This window comes from Zymoseptoria tritici, chromosome 1 (genome assembly GCF_000219625.1).
Source record: "Zymoseptoria tritici IPO323 chromosome 1, whole genome shotgun sequence".
NCBI classification, from domain to species: Eukaryota; Fungi; Ascomycota; class Dothideomycetes; order Mycosphaerellales; family Mycosphaerellaceae; genus Zymoseptoria; species Zymoseptoria tritici.
The window spans coordinates 3,553,146-3,568,968 of record NC_018218.1 but is presented as its reverse complement, the minus strand read 5'-3'; the positions used below and the strand labels follow the sequence as shown (position 1 = coordinate 3,568,968).

The window sequence follows — 15,823 nt, the reverse complement described above, 5'->3', positions numbered from 1 at the left end:
CTAAGCCTCACATAGACGAACGTGAACCATGGTCTCGACCAAAACCACATTCATCTTCATTCAATGTTCAAAACCTCAACTTCGGTCCGACAAACACAATCAGAAAACACGCCACCCACAACCCAAAGATGAACGCGTATAACTTGATCCGTCCCCACCAGCCTTGTCCCTCACTCATCTTCCTCAACATACTCATCTTCTGACCCGCCGCGTCCATCCCCTGAGCACTCTTATCCAATCCTCCCTCCGCCCTCGCCAATACAGCCTTCTCCTCCTCCAAAGAACTCGAGAAGTTCAATGAGCTCTCTTTCAGGGCTCTTGCGAGACCCAGAAGGCCCGTGGTGAGAGCTTCCTGCTCCGTTCGATTATGTGACATTAGAACTTCCGTCTCTTTCGTCTCATTGTCCACCGTCTTTCCCGCGAATAGTTGCTCTCGTGCCGACGTCGACGCTGCGGTCAAATTGTCACTCGCTTGCAATGGTCTTCTCGCTCGCAATTCCTGTTTCGCCGACTCATCCACCCGCGACGCTTGCGGCTCTCCAGAATCCAACCCATCGTTCAACTCCTTCCTTGCCGGCGCGTACGAATGTAAAATGTCCTCGCCCTCCTCGTCGTCACTATCATCATCGTCCTCTTTCTCTCCCGCATCATTCAACTCCCGTAGTCGTGTATTTAGTCTTTTGATCAAATCCCGTTTCGCCTGTAAATCCGCTTGAATCTGTGATTTTTGAGGATGTGTGCGGATGGTGGCTGATTGTTTCTCCAGTGTGAGGAGCATGGCGCGTGCATGTTCGATGTTGGCGCCGACGCGATTGCGTTCGTATTGGGAGGTTTGTAGTCGGTGGTCGGTCTCCGGGGTGGAGGAGAGGAGGGTTTGGTCGAGGCGGGAGAGGAGGCGGTCGAGGGGAATTGCGGAGGACATTGGGCTTTGTGTATGTTCTATGCAATATACAGTCGTGTCGGGCTGAAGGTCGAGAGATTTGCGAGCTTGTCGACGAATGATTGTTGGAAGCTCTCAAGTTCACATGCAAGCTGTTCTGTGTCGCGACGTCACACTAAACTTGGTCAGGTACCGAACAATCGGCATGCCGATCTTGCTTGAAAACTCCCGTTCGGTTTGGGTAATGGGAGTACACTTATTACTGTTGACGACGTCTTTGACATGGGAGATGCTGTTGTTGGACAATATAGGAGCATCAACACTTGGTACTGCCTCAAGAAACAAATATCGTGAGGCCGAGCTCTAGAATTGATTCGTCGTCTCCGGCGGGCTCTCGACATGGAAGTTCTTGTCTGTCGCTACCTTAGACCGTCACCGCCGTGTGAACCGAGATGGTACCTGAGATCACATGATGCGAACTCCCGAGTCGTACCAGAAGACGGTCTTGATCAGGAAACACAAGCTGTAACAGCATATGTGGGCTCGCGTTGCATCGCTTGCTCACTGCACTTCGTATGGCGGGGCGTGAGACTGACGAGGGTTAGAGGGGTCGCTTGAAAACTTTTGGTTCTTTCCAGGTTCCCTTTGCATGCTCCTTCGTGCAACAGCACACTTTCTGCCTCGCATTCGTCCTTTGCTCTCTCACTCAAATCGCACTTCCACACCTTTCCAACCACACTCGACATACCCACACCGTCGTCCACACTTCGCAATGGCTGAGATCACTCACCCCACGATCAAGGGTATCGCACTTCTGTCGTTCTCAGTCAAAACGAAGCGACCTACTAATGATCCTTCCTCCTCACAGATGGCTGGTTCCGCGAGCAATCCGACATGTGGCCCGGCCAAGCCATGACTCTCAAAGTCAACCAAGTCGTTCACCACGAAAAGTCGCAATACCAAGACGTCCTGATCTTCGAGTCCTCGGACCACGGCATGGTCCTCGTTCTCGACAACGTGATCCAATGCACCGAGCGCGACGAGTTCGCCTACCAGGAGATGATCACCCACCTGGCCATGTTCGCGCACCCGAACCCGAAGAAAGTGCTCGTGATTGGAGGTGGTGATGGAGGTGTGCTGCGCGAAGTGGTCAAGCACGAGAGCGTGGAAGAGGCCACACTGTGCGATATCGATGAGGCGGTTATCAGGTTGAGCAAGAAGTACCTCCCGGGCATGAGCGTGGGATTTCAGCACCCCAATGTCAAGGTGCATGTGGGTGATGGATTCAAGTTCTTGGAGGACTACAAGGATACGTTCGATGTGATCATTACGGACTCGTCGGATCCCGAGGGTCCTGCAGAGAGTCTGTTCCAGAAGCCATACTTTGAGTTGTTGCACGGAGCTTTGAGAGAAGGTGGCATTATCTCGACTCAAGGTATGTCTTGCAGAGTGAGGTTGTTACAAAGCGCGAACGTGGGAGCTAACGATTCAACCAGCTGAGAACCCATGGCTCCATCTCAACATGATCACCGAGTTGAAGAAGTCGGTCAAGACCGTCTTTCCAGTCGCCGAGTACGGCTGGACCACGATCCCGACCTACCCATCCGGCCAGATCGGATTCATGGTATGCTCCAAGGACGGAAGCAGGAACGTCAAGAAGCCGCAGCGTACATTGAGCGATGAGGAAGAAGACAAGTTGTTCAAGTACTACAGCAGCAAGATCCACGAGGCGGCGTTTGTGCTGCCCAAGTTTGTGGAGCAGAAGTTGCGTTGAGCTCTTGATGGGTTGGGCCGGGAGGACGATCAATGGGATTTCAAGATGGAAATTGGTAAACACTATCAAAGCTGACATATCGGCGGGCCGTTCAAGGCAGATAGAGTCACAATTGGAGAATGGACGGCGTCTCGATACCAAATCATTGCATCTTGGGGCAGGTTGTTTTTACGAACAGCGCCGAAGTCTCCGCTCTCCTCGGTGCAGATCAAGTTGAAACGAGCACGCGTTGGGCATACACGAAGGGTGCAGTAAGGTGAGGTGTCAATAAACACGAAGCATGTGATGAGAGTCGAGAATCGAGGCAAGAACAAAGTGACCATTTCGCAGTATCATTAACGCCATATGCTTGCTATCCAAGAGAACGCTCAAGCCATAACTCGATGCTTCGTAGAGATTGTCCACTCCTCACGAAAGTCCAAAGCCGCATTACCAGGCAATCCTCACGCCGAAACGCAGCGGGTGCCATTCGAGAAGCGCGTGTCGAAAGAGTTCATCGTGATCGGTTCGTGGTCGTGAAGCATGTGGAAATCCTTCCTAAGCGCCGAAAGGGTATCATCGAACAGGGTTGGTGGTGGTGGTGGCTGGTTTGAAGCATCTAGTACTTGAGGATGATGTACCTGTGAAACAAATGTTAGCGCTCTGGTTCTGATACGTGATCCGAGCTCAGAAGATTAACATACAGAGCGTGGATGATGCCAGGAATGTAACCCAGAATGGTGAGGAGGATGTTGATGAGGAGGTCGGCGCCGCAGCCACGCTCGAGGAACACTCCGATTGGGGGAATGAAGATGGCGAAGATGATCTTGATGATGTCGCTGTTGAGTTTCGTTAGCCATCTGTCTTCCACGCGGTGTTTGTCGTCTGCTGTCAGCTTCACGCTCACTCCTCCCATCAAGGTCGGAGCTGAGCGCGAAGATGGCAACGGATATGAACGGATAGCTTACCTTCCGGTGAAAGGCATGTTGGCGGTGTTTGCGGTTGTTTGGTTTGGTGGAATTTGTTGCTGTTGTGAGAGATGACTTTCGGTTGTTGTCGTAGACGAAACGAGAGAAGGAAGAGGACGAGAAGCGTTGCGACAACAAGATTCTTTAAACAATGACGGCTGAGGGAAGCAGTCATGCACGCACCAGCCAGCGTGACGTATCACCCCTGCCTCTTCTGCCAAGTCGTGGGAATCCAGCGCCACTTTTTCTTGCAGCCGCGATCGGATACGCAAATACATCCACCCTTCCGCTCATCTCCCAGCAAACGACCACATCTTCCCTACAATTCATGCAAGGCTATTCCTGCTCCTGGGAATCATCTCCACAGACCATCCGTCAGCCACGGCGCCACGTTTACAGCTCTCGGCGGTGATGCTGCCGTGCGAGGCTTGGCCATCAAGACGCATGGCATATCTTGTCTATGCGAGACTCATCACTGCTTCTGCCGTACGAGACCCAAGCTCTTGGATTCCCTCGTCGCTGCATTTGACGTGCTGGAGAATCGCGGCAGGTGCAATGGCCAGCCGAGACCCAAGTGAAACCTGCTCATCACGTCTTTCGACTAGGATGGCTCGGGCGCTGATTACGTCGTTTCTCCAAACGAGACTCATGCTGAGGGATTTGTGCAAGGGCAGATCGATCCGACCTCTTGCACGGCCACAGTCCTTTGTCGTCGCTTCGTGGCGCAGTCACGGCTCCGGCTCCGTTGTTGGAAGATCACCGCCGTCAAGTCTGTGGCGCAACAACGCGCGGCTCGTATGATCGACGTGAGATCATGCTTGTGACCATTGCGAGTGGCTGACGGTGGTTGTCGACATGGGAGTCCTTGACATTTACGACATGGCAGCAAACCCGTCAAGGTGCGGTGTGTCTACGGCCGTTGCCTCTCACGACAGAATGATGCACCATGCACCATGTACTGACCATTGGCCGTGTATCAACTGAATCGTGCTGCGGAGAGGTGTTTCAGAAGCCGCCTTTTTGGGTCATCGTTCGACTCGCGATGAAAGGTCACGAATCCTCATTGAGAGTATTAACATTATGCCCTTCGAACAGAGTCGATCTATCTGGGTATTCAAATTCGCTAACAGCACAGTTTCCAAACTCCATCTCAACCATGGTCTTCAAGACGTTTTCTGTCGATCTTCTCTTGATCAAAAACTGAACAATCCCGACCTCTTCTTTCCAAAGGGATACACCACAATGGCACTCAAGAATAGTCCGACTGTAATGCCAATCGCAACCTGAATCACCGAATAGCTCACGGTCAACGCGGTGCTGTCCTGCGATGCTGTGCCGGGTATCACGGTTGTATTGCCCGTGATTTGGTTCGCGGACGAGATGCCCGTGATCAACGAGCCATTCACCGCCAATCCTGAAGGAACTTGCACAAAGATTGCAGGCAACATGGCCGCAGCCGCCAGACTGTATCCCAGCCTCCTCGTCTGGCGAACGTAGACGGATTCGTTGTCACTTGCGGTGCCTTCCTCCGCCGCCTTGCCAGAAAACTTCCGACTCTCGTGGCCGAAAATTCGTTTCCGGAGACACCTCCACTTCGGACGAAGTCGGTCTTCCCAAATATCCAAACAAACGTTTTCGACTGTGCCGCCGAGACGAGAGTAGAGGTTCGCCATGACGCCGATAACGAGCGCGCCGAGGGTGTTGGCGACTTGTGAGTTGCCGGAGAAGCGTTGTGAGGAGAAGTAGTTGACCACGTAGCCGGCGAAGGAGATGACCATCATGATCGGCGCTTGCTTCCACTTGGCTTGATTGATGATGATCAGGCACATGGTGAATCCCGGGACGAAGAAGAAACCCCAGTACCCTGGGAGCGGCTTGGAACAGGTCGTGGCTGAGGTGGCGTTGGAGTCTATCATGCCATAGATGGCCGTGCCGATGGTGATGCCGAAGCCGAGAAAAAGCGAATAGATGATAGCATAGACCATTCGGATACTACCAGCGACCATGGAGCGAGATTGCAGCTCAAGGGATGCGCAAAGCACGGTGTAGCCAGGAAGGATGAGTGCAATCGAGGATTGAGCGAGAGCCGAAAAGCAGAACAGGTCTCCACCTCGAATGCTGCCGAATGCGCGAGCGAGGAACGACGTGATGACTGTCGCGGCGATCTCAAAGACGTTAGCATAGAGATCCGACGACGGCGCGACGTAGAGTTGGAGGATGCCCAAGATGCAGCCGAGGAGGAATGAAATGGGAAGGTCGATGAGTCGGGCTTGGAAGGCAAAGGGTCCCACGCAGACAGCGGCCAGGCCGAAGATGGGGATGCGGGCGAGGCGGTTGTGTTTGTCTTTGCGGTTGGTGATTTCTTTCAGGCGGCTCATGGCTTCTTCAACGCCGAGCCGGTCGTGCACCTGCGAAATGTCTGTCAGCACTGATCAACTACATGGCAGATCCTGCGATGCAACTCACCACTTCCTTATACACCTCGTGCACATCCCTCAGCTTACCCAGGTCTAGACCTTGCGCCACCTTGACCAACTTCACCTCACTGGTATGTGTATCCCGATCCTCAAACGACATGATCATCGCTCCAGGAATATACAAGAATTGCGCATCCGTCTCAAGCACCCTCGCACTCATACGCATATACTCCTCCAATCGATGCGTCGGAGCACCATACTGCATCAACGCCTTGCAGATCTTGGTCAAGTACTTCTGCCGTGCGATCGTCTCGCCAATATGTTTCGTGATGCGGATCTCGGCATCGAAGCGAGCGCGGCTGAGGCGGTTGATGGCCGCTTTCCCTTCACTGTTGAGTCGTTTGCCGAGAGTAGGGCGCTTGCTGGCTTCCTGTTGCTGGCGTTCTTTCAGGCGCTGGGTGACTTGTTCGCCGAGACCGGTGACGGCGGGAGAGCCGAAGCTGGTGGTCGATCCGACGAGCTGAGCGAGAGATGAAGTGGATTGATTGTTCTTGGAGTGCTTGTACGAGTACCAGTGGCGACCGTTGGGCGTGGAGGTGCCGGACTCGGGAGGCGAGTGTTGGGGTGTGGACAACGCGCTGTAGTCGCCTTTGAAGTGCGGTTTGTGAAGTCCAGGCGATTGGAGACTAGGGGATGTCTGTCCGGGGCCACGTTGCTGTTGCCCGTACAGCTTTAGTAGGGAACCCAGAATGCCTCCGCGGTACTGCTGCGGCCGAGGAGCATAGTCTTCCATAAATTCCATCTCTTCGGTCGGCGTCACAGCTCCGGAACGCTGGCCGGAATGGAGTCCTGCCTCGAAAGGCTTGTCAAGGCCACCGCGGGCGTCGGTGTGTCTTCGCACGAGTTTGTATGCCTCGTGATTGAAAGACCTACTTTGCCGCTGGAGTGGCTGCAGCATGCCCAACTCATCATCAGACCCATCAGATCGGTCGTGAAAGTCCTGCAGAGGAATATCGCTGGTCTGTAAGTCCGCCGGACGACTGCTTCGTCTTCGCGTTCTCGAATCCAGAGAGCTTCGTCTCGAACTCGGCGCTGACAGAGCTTTTTGATCAGACTCCAGCCGTTTGCCCCGCTCAAAAGCCTCTTGCGCTCGTCTTTGCCGCACTGCGCGTAGACCATCTTGATCCGGTCCTTCCTCAATCTCGAACTCGAACTGGGACGTCGGCTGGACATTACGCCTCATGGCCGGTCTGGGTCGAGGCACTTCAAGGTTTGAGTCTTGTAGACTGAAGGCTCGGTGGATCTGTTCTGTTTGTTGCAGTGAGAGTTCCGGGATGTATGATCTTGTTTCGTTCGTCAGAAGCAGATCGCCGCTAGAATCTCTGGTGTGGTTCCGAGCGGGAGTACTGCTCCCGCTGATCTCTGGACTGCCGGTAAGAGGCGAGTATTCTTGATCCATCGTATCGATCCAGCTGGTCCGTTTGCTCTGGCCTCGAGAATCGGTTTCGTCGCCACTTCGAAATCCCACTCGCTTCTTTCTAGAATTCTCCGCTTTGTTCACCGGCGTACCAGTTCCAGTACCAGTCGCTGTTCCAGGTCCGCTTGACTCGGGAGTATGTTTAGGCGATGCTGACATTACTACATGATCGGCGAAAGGATTGACGATTTCCTCCGCCGGCGTCAAGTCTGTTGGAGTGCTCATGGCGTCCTATTGCTCGACGAGGTATTCGTTGCGAGAAATGCTCACGCCAGCCAGGCCGTACAAAGGCGGTTCTGATCGAGCAAGCGTGGACCTTCCAGATCGGAGTATTGGACAAAGGAATGTATCATTGGCGTTCCGTTCTCGAATCCGTACTGCACTCAAAGAACCGAGTAGCTCTTACTCCGAAATATCGATGCGTGGCCAAGGAAACAAATCCAGATGGCAAGCACAGAGAACCGGCCAGATACGCAGATGAAGTTGCTCGATGCCCGTGAATTCGCCGACTCGTCGATGGAAAAAATCAATGCACTGCTAGAGCTGATACTAGCATAGGGCCGAGGGTGTTAATAGAAAACACGAGCGGGAAGAGCGTCCAAGAAGATAAAAGAAAGGAATACATCACGACCGTTTCTCAGCACGAGTCGTGATACATACCACCGCTGCCCCAGACGTGCTGCTGTGGGCCTTTCTGAACGCAGCTACTGTGGCGGAAGGACCAGTGGCCAGGTGAAGCGGTAACCCCGACCGAATTTGCAAGGATCCATTGCACTTATCGGCCGACCCACCAGGAGAGCGTAGCGTGAATCGCTCCTTGGGATCCGAACATCCGAACCTCTGTTCTGTGGATTCCAAGAGCTTTGCGTCAGGCACGGCAGAGACAAGCATTCCTGAGCGGATCACTTTCTGCTGGTTGGTGCGATTGTGCAATTGATAGCGAGGGGTGATTGACGAGTGAGGTGGAAGCCGCAAGCCACGATTTTCCGGTTCGGTCCTTTTCCCACCGCTTGGTGTCTCAAAAAGAACCTTGAATGATACGCAACTGGGATTACCACGGTGGGACATTCCAGACCGCGTCGAGTGTAAACACCAAGAAGCAGATCGTTGCAAGCGTCGCCGGAGTGCCGTATCTCTGTCCATTGTAATGGAAAAGCGGATTCTTGATCGACGTTGATGAAAAAGACGCAAATCGCGACATCGATCGCCAACGCCGGACGTTGGACAATCGACAAATGATGCGAAACCTTAAAAAAGCAGAGTTCTTCTCGCGCGGCTCTAGAAGAAGTGTGAAGGGTTGGAAGGGGTCGGACGCGTGGCGTGCCCGGTGAGTCTTCTAGGTTTGCTCAACGGCATCGAAATAGATAGACTGCCGCGACTCCTGTTGACTCTGAACCGGCGGATCGTCATGTATTGTCATGTGAAAGTAACACGTGAAGATGACATCGTCTTGTAGTCTTTTCCCTAAGACAGAAGAACAACGTTTGACGCTGCTTCATGCTATACTCCCTCGCTAATTCGTACGTGCTCCTGCCGCTCCCCAATGATGATGTAGCGCTGCGTGCGCCCATTGGAAGAAACGCGAGATCGACTTGTCAATTGCCAAAGCGTTTCTCGCTCCCATAGCCGCTATCTTTGGCGCTCACGCTGACAGCTTCCTCGTCGTCGCCCTCGAAATCAATATCGTATTCAGGCTCTTTGCCCTCTCCATCATCATCAATCATCGCGCCGTCCGGACCATCACCGCCAGTCCAGCCTTTCTGCTCCGCTGCCCGTGTGTTCCAGCGGAGAGTCCTCGAAATGCTATCGAACCATTCGAGCGGCTTGCCCATCACGGAAGGAAAGGGATATTGGGATGCCCGAACAACTACCTCGTCGCCGCGTCCGAGTTCGATGCGGCCTTTGCCATCAAATGAGACGAATGCAGTGCCACGTCCTGTTGACGGTATAGCAACCTTCAGCGCCATGTCGTCGTTCAGTAGCATTGGTCGGAAGGATAGCGTATGAGGACAAATCGGTGTCAATAGGATCGCTGGGATGTCCGGGTGGACTAGACTCCCGCCAGCGCTGAGAGAGTATGCCGTACTGCCGGTGGGTGTACTCAGTATGATGCCATCCGCAGATATGCGCGTGAGCAGGCTGTCGTTTGCGTACAAATCCAGTGAGGAAATGTACGAACTCGGCCCTCGGTCAATAACCAGCTCATTCAAGACCTCATGTGTTTCGCCCTCAATCTTGGCTTCTTCAAAATCGTTGCCATACACGCTCGTTGCGGTCGAAGGACTGGCCGAGGATATGGCGGATGGAGGTGTTGCTGTCGACGCTGCAGACCGGTATACAGTACATGTGAATCGCATGCGAAGGTTGACACGCATGCCATGATCTCCCATGACCCGGTTGAGCTCGTCCTTGTACTTTTCGAAGTCGAAGTTGGTCAGGAAGCCCAGCGACCCGAGAGAGAACGCCAGAACAGGTGGCACGATGCCTTGAAATAACCAAGATGTAAAAAGCACTGTTCCGTCGCCTCCCAAAGTGATGACCAGATCAAACAACTCTGGTCGTTCCAAGCAAATCTCGGGTGTCCAGAAGTGGAGCATGTCCTTGAATCGTTCATTTTGAGCCAGGAGGGAGTCGTGCTCGAATCGCTTCGACTTCTTCAACTTGGAATCAACCCACACATTCACACCCACGTCTTTGCCATATCGCGGCGTGGCCAGGAGGAATTCTGCCAGCTCTCTTGTGAGCGTGACCAATGTGTTGTCCCGAGCCTTTGTCACAATCATCACATTCTTCACTGCTTTCCGTAAAGGTCGTCGCTGCAACTGTTTTGACACCTCTCTCACACCAGCCGCCGTCTGCATGAGACGGGAATGTGATAGCTGATCATCAGCCTTGATCTCCTCCAGCACTTTTGCAATGTCCACCGCATCTCCAAATCGCTTGTGAAAGTAGCAGAACGGACTCGTCAGAGCGTCCAGCCTCGCATCCGACGGCGTGTCCGAGTACATGTCAAATTTGCTCTTTGTAGCGCTCAAATCCTGCGAGTCTCTGGACCGCCTTGACCGTCGTTTTTCGTCCAGCTCCAGTTCTGCCGCCGCTTGCGACAAGAGGACCTGTGGTGTGGGCATTGGGATTTTCGCGGCGCCTGTGGAGAAGCGGCGGGGTGTTTTGTTGTTCATTCGAGGGAAGCCTCCACTCCGATCGAAGGATTCTCGTCGAATTGGCGTCTTTGACATCGCTTCGGCCATGGCTGACCTTCCGCGATTGCCCTCGCCAGTCCGCGGCGTTCCCGGGCACGAGTGGTGGTCGCCCATGATTCGAGTGTTCGTTTATGACGAGGTGTACTTGGTCTGGTCTATGAATGAGCAGCCTTCTTGTATCGTGGTCTTGTGTTTATGCCGGCGATGTGGATCTTCAAATGGGAGGAGAATGTTCGAGGCCGGGCCGGGCGGAAGAGCAATTGTTATCGCGGCCAGTTCTTGCGCTGGTCAATGGTGGTCATGATGATTGGCGATGCGACATGCAATGCGACGAGGACAAACAGGGCGGAAGGACGACGAGGGTGAAGGATTGCTTGCTGCGGGCGGGATGTCGAGGTTGGCGAGTCTCATCGTGGCCGATGCGATGACATGGCTGCTGACCGATCCGGCGGAGAAGTCGGGAGGAGCATCGGCCCATTCCAAGTTAATGCTCCGAACTCAACTCATACCTTACCTCCATACCTAGTTGCCTTTCGCTCGGCTGCTTCTTCGGCCTGCTAGGCATACATGGACTCTTCTTACCCTCCGTCGTATGCGATTGCGCCGAGTTGTGACGGGCAAGGCAGCTCTGGGCAGGGCGCGTTGCGGATTGAACTCACTGATGAGAGCAGAATCAAGCATGACGGCGATGAATGAGTTGGTAACTTTACAGGGCTACCTGGATAGAACTATATCCCAGCAAAACGGTACGTGCAGTGCAAGCATGTAAGACCGATCGAGATGGCGACAAGGGAACGACAATCGACCCGGGACTTTGGTCGTGGTCACTGCGATCACCGCAGACAATAACTCCTCAACCACTTCCCTTCCGACCCTTACTGAGCCTGCTTTGATACCTCCGCCTCTACGCCTCTCTGCAATGTCTTTCCGACATCATGCTTCTCCTGAGCCTTGGCCTGGGCCTCTCGGTCACCCGTCAGACCAGCGACAGCACCACCAACAGTACCAGACACACGGTTCATGAAACCAGTTCCGAGATCGTTGAGTTGGCCGGCGGCCTCCTGAGCCTTACCTTCCTCGTTCCTGCTCGCAGCTGCATCAGTCTTCTTCTCGCAGTATGAGCTACTTTAGAACCAAGTGGATGACACTCACTGCTGCTGTCCCTCCTTCTTCAACCCATCAAGACCCAACGCTCCGCCTACAAACTCCTTTCCGGAGCCGACGGTCTGATTCCAGTTGCCTTCACTGCGATTGGGATCGTTCTTCGCCACGCCAGAGGCTGATATGGAGTGGCCTCCGATGTTGGCTCCGGCGTGAGAGAGCTCCTCTTTGGTTTGAGCAACGTCTTTCTTTTCTGTCGATCATGTCAGTTTGGGACGACAGTAGATCGTTGTTTGAATGGTACGTACGTTCTCCTCGCGCTTGGTCGGTGGTGTTGCCTGTGAGAGAGCCAATGGCGCTTTGGACTGCTCCTGTCGCACTCTGCTGCGATGTTAGTGGATTCGAGCATTTGCTGTGCAGGTAGGTTGCTTGCAACTCACGTCGACATATGACTGAAGAGTGGAAGTGTCTTTGTCGGTCATGGTTGCGAGAGTATCGTCGGTTTGTAGTAGACTTCGCGTAGGGTTGAAAGTCAGTGAGGCGAAAGATACGCTGTTTGCGAAAGCATTGATGTCGCTCGTTCTTCCATGTCCAGGCTGCTTCATCATGTTACGTTCACACCTTCCTTCCTTGTGATCTGGGATCGCTGACAGGGGGTACGTCATTGGTCTTGTGGAAGGAGCACGAGCAGCACGATGGCCCACGTGGATTCGTCGCCTCCCTTCTGTCGCTCAAACTGCGCATACCTTGTCCAGAAGTCGCCATTCTGCGCCGTGGGTGGGCAGAACCACTGAATGAGGCCATATGACCATCGTACCGCGACGCAGAGCTTGGGGACCATGATATGGCTCGTGAGAACAGAGACGATGTAGGCCGTACAAGAATGTCCGATGTCGTAACATTTCCGCCACGTTACATACAATCATCGCGAACATACTCCAATTTGTGGCTATCAAATCGCTTAAATCGCCCGGCTCATAATTTGTCTCTTGCATGTCTTTCATTATTTTCAGACAGCTCACTGCCAGAAATCATCCCCGTTCGGCATGATCATGAAGCCGTCATTATGGCTGCTCGCATTCGTCCAGTCCGCAGCGAAATCCTCCGAGCTGCTTAAACCCTCATCAGTGCTGAAAGAAAGTACACTAGCAGCTTGACCAGTGCCCGAGCTAGGCCCGGAGCTGGCGCTGGTGTTGGTCTCTGTAGGACAGAGCGCCCAAAGATCGGCGTTCCAGGCGATGGAGTTGTCGACGAGGGTCGCCAAGGGAATCGTGTTTGGTAGACTCATGGGAGGGGTGTCAAGAGCATCGACGGGAGGTCCGCCGTAGCATGCGTCGAATATGTTCGTCTGACCATTGTCGAGACTTCCAAGGAGTTTCTCCCAGTCCGTCGGGGCCGGCTCGGTCTTGATCGGTTGGACGTTCTGAGATTTAACAGGCTCTGAAGCAGCGTCGGGCTCATTGCCAAAGGACAGGTAGTCTAGATTTGAAACGGCCTGCGGAAGGGAGCGAGGCTTCGGTTTAAGCTGTGGCGGCGGCGCAGATGGTCGTGGAGCTGCAGTGGATGTTGGACGACTGTACATGTTCGCTGGACTGCGAGCAGGCTCAGATCGAGCGATTGCCGGCAGCAGTGCTGGCTGGCTCTGCGTCAGGACGTTTGAGGGGTGGAGGCAGATCGTATGAGCAGTCGCTCTGCGGCCACCGTCAGGAGCGTCAAGCTTGCCAGGTTTCGACGTGGCAGTAGCGGTAAATCGAGAGGCAATCGCTTTGAGTTGCTTCCTAGTTGAGGACGGCAGGCTCGTGGACTGTGTCGTCGAACCACCATCAGAGTTGTGGCGCGAGAGAGCTGGAATCTTCGCTTTCGGCTTGACCGCCGGTGGTGGCAGAGGTGCTGTCTGTGTCGGTACTCCAATGAAAAAAGTGGCCACGCGCTCGAACTCGGCTACGCAGGGTGCTTCGGTCTTGTTCAAGACTTGAACAGCAGAGGAGATCATCTTATTGTTATCTTTCAGCATTTTGGACCCAGCGTCCAATCCCAGTCCTTGGAACAGCAGACCGAACCCGGCAAGGACAAGAGTTTCGTCGCGATTGAGGCAAAATGTAAAACTCAGACATCTCTCGTCCAGCAGCTGCACAATCTGTATCATGTGCTTGCACGAATTGCCCAGCGCGATCATCGAAGACGACGACCGCGAGCCAAGGGAAGCACAAATGGCTGGTCGGTGGATCAATGCGCGAATGTAGTGGTAGGTCAGCGACAACAGTGGCGATCGGCTGCTGATGGTGCCAGTGCTCGGTTTGTCCTGGGTGAATTGTAGTCGTAGATGAGGTGGCAAAGCGGTGCTCCAGGCGTCCAACTCATCGGAGAGCTCACTGAGCTTCCGGAAAGACAACTCATACGAGGTCTTGGCTGGGTAGACTTCTTCGAGGACTTTGGACAGGATCTGCGATGCACGGAAGAGAGCCAGGGCGCTCGACAACTTGGTTGATTCGCCAGGAAGAGTGGGTTGAAAGCCACGATCTGTCACGTATTCGTCGTCGGCATCGACCGGGAATTCGCAGCTGATGTCGTCGTCCTTCAACTGCCTGGGTAGACCAAGCACGACGGCAGTGAAGCAATCGACGGTGTACAGCGTCCAAAAGACCTTCTTTCTGGTCTCACACGTCAATGTTCCCAATGCAAATCGTTTTTGAGACTGGTGCAGGCCAAGACGTGCCGACAAGCTGAAAGATAGGCCTTTGTAGGTGAGAAGTCTGGTGAGATCGCCTTGCTGCACGCAAAAGATTTGTGCCAGGATGAGTGCTTGCAGTGTGCTCATCGAACTGTCAGTGATGATCGAGTCCAGAGCAGCTTTCCACTGTGTCTCGAAACTTTCCAAGTCGCCGGATGCCCTCGATCCACTTGAAAGAGCTGCTATACCAAAGACCAGATTTAGCTGTGCAAGTTCAGACCTGTCCGTAACGGCGTCGCAATCAGCAACGTAGCGGCCGTACAAGGTCAAAAATGTCGGACGGTGAAGAACTGGATATAGTGGCGCCCACTCCTGGAAGAAGATGTTGATAAGCTGGTCGGAGACTAGTCGTGGAGGCGCCTTGAAGGTCACGGGGTTGGAGGCGGCATTAGTAGACTCCGGCGTCTTGGGAACGCCAGCAAGAAGCGCTCCAGTATTGATCTCGCTTGCCGAACGCCCATCTTCCTGGACTCTGTTTTTGAAAGCCTCAATGAACGTCCGACCGCTTGACGTGCCAGTAAAGTAGGAGTCGGCACCAGCATCATCGAGGAGATATGGTGACTGCTGGACGTTGAACACATCGTCCTTGGGTGGAGATTCCGTCGCTCTTACCGCCGACTTTTCAGATGGTGTCGACTGTCGCCGCGACGATGTGATCTGTATGGAGTGCGCTGAATTGGGAGATATCCGCGAAAGCATGTCAATCTTCTCGTCCTTCTCATCCAACAGGTCCTTCAACTCCCTGACCTCGGTTTCCAACACGCGCACTCTTTCCTCGAGCGACTCTGTGTATCCTCGAGGGAATGCTCTTCGGCTGAGCTTGTCGCTCGTTTTGCATTCGAATCCGACGTTGGAGCATTGCGAACAGCACGGTCGGATACCGTCACAGCGGATCTTCTTGCTCCGACATCTGTCGTGTAACACTGGTCAATGGCGGTCGGATCGTTCGGTCAAAGGGAGACTGACCTATCGCAGGCTTGAGCAATTCGACTCTGTGCGTTCGTGCCGACCTTGATGACCTTCATGGGGAGAATGCCTGGCATGTTGGCGGGGTGTGAGAAGATGTCCTGGCTCCGATATGAGGGCGGCGTCCTTTCAGGCTCGAGCCCTTTGGCCGGTCCTCTTCGGCCGTCACACTCTGCGGCGTACTGTAGATATGCAGATTGTGATAGCGCCTGTGAGATAGTAATATGTCAAGGACTCGAAAGGGAGAGTGTGTGTGTGAGCCGACGGATCGATCCAGGACTTTCGCATAGACTGAGGTGTTGGAGCAGAAGGTTGTGGAGACTTCTCAAT

At 53.9% G+C, this 15,823-nt stretch overlaps 7 protein-coding genes across 7 annotated transcripts; 1 reads left to right on the top strand and 6 right to left on the bottom strand.

Annotated features, from left to right (window-relative positions):
• Positions 1 to 67: 67 nt before the first annotated feature.
• On the bottom strand, positions 68 to 922 carry MYCGRDRAFT_34363 (uncharacterized protein; the record flags this gene model as incomplete). The annotated part of the gene is made up of 1 exon (XM_003856377.1): positions 68 to 922. The coding sequence occupies one exon, from the start codon at positions 920 to 922 to the stop codon at positions 68 to 70; it is 855 nt and encodes a 284-aa protein (XP_003856425.1).
• A 643-nt stretch (positions 923 to 1,565) lies between these two features.
• MYCGRDRAFT_107360 (uncharacterized protein) lies at positions 1,566 to 2,790 on the top strand (the record flags this gene model as incomplete). Its single annotated transcript, XM_003857192.1, has 3 exons — positions 1,566 to 1,683; positions 1,749 to 2,315; positions 2,377 to 2,790. The coding sequence occupies 3 exons, from the start codon at positions 1,653 to 1,655 to the stop codon at positions 2,652 to 2,654; spliced, it is 876 nt and encodes a 291-aa protein (XP_003857240.1).
• Positions 2,791 to 2,954: 164 nt separating this feature from the next.
• MYCGRDRAFT_78728 (uncharacterized protein) lies at positions 2,955 to 3,689 on the bottom strand (the record flags this gene model as incomplete). Its single annotated transcript, XM_003856376.1, has 3 exons — positions 2,955 to 3,274; positions 3,338 to 3,472; positions 3,602 to 3,689. The coding sequence occupies 3 exons, from the start codon at positions 3,616 to 3,618 to the stop codon at positions 3,253 to 3,255; spliced, it is 174 nt and encodes a 57-aa protein (XP_003856424.1).
• A 970-nt stretch (positions 3,690 to 4,659) lies between these two features.
• MYCGRDRAFT_53455 (uncharacterized protein) lies at positions 4,660 to 6,850 on the bottom strand (the record flags this gene model as incomplete). Its single annotated transcript, XM_003856375.1, has 2 exons — positions 4,660 to 6,009; positions 6,068 to 6,850. The coding sequence occupies 2 exons, from the start codon at positions 6,818 to 6,820 to the stop codon at positions 4,795 to 4,797; spliced, it is 1,968 nt and encodes a 655-aa protein (XP_003856423.1).
• Positions 6,851 to 8,959: 2,109 nt separating this feature from the next.
• On the bottom strand, positions 8,960 to 10,503 carry MYCGRDRAFT_66507 (uncharacterized protein; the record flags this gene model as incomplete). Its single annotated transcript, XM_003856374.1, has 2 exons — positions 8,960 to 9,760; positions 9,818 to 10,503. 2 exons carry the CDS (start codon positions 10,501 to 10,503, stop codon positions 9,091 to 9,093), a joined length of 1,356 nt encoding a protein of 451 aa, XP_003856422.1.
• Positions 10,504 to 11,376: 873 nt separating this feature from the next.
• Positions 11,377 to 12,278, bottom strand: MYCGRDRAFT_53447 (uncharacterized protein; the record flags this gene model as incomplete). The annotated part of the gene is made up of 4 exons (XM_003856373.1): positions 11,377 to 11,778; positions 11,848 to 12,049; positions 12,105 to 12,177; positions 12,237 to 12,278. The coding sequence occupies 4 exons, from the start codon at positions 12,276 to 12,278 to the stop codon at positions 11,571 to 11,573; spliced, it is 525 nt and encodes a 174-aa protein (XP_003856421.1).
• Positions 12,279 to 12,673: 395 nt separating this feature from the next.
• On the bottom strand, positions 12,674 to 15,749 carry MYCGRDRAFT_66501 (uncharacterized protein; the record flags this gene model as incomplete). The annotated part of the gene is made up of 2 exons (XM_003856372.1): positions 12,674 to 15,437; positions 15,494 to 15,749. The coding sequence occupies 2 exons, from the start codon at positions 15,568 to 15,570 to the stop codon at positions 12,815 to 12,817; spliced, it is 2,700 nt and encodes an 899-aa protein (XP_003856420.1).
• Positions 15,750 to 15,823: the final 74 nt, after the last annotated feature.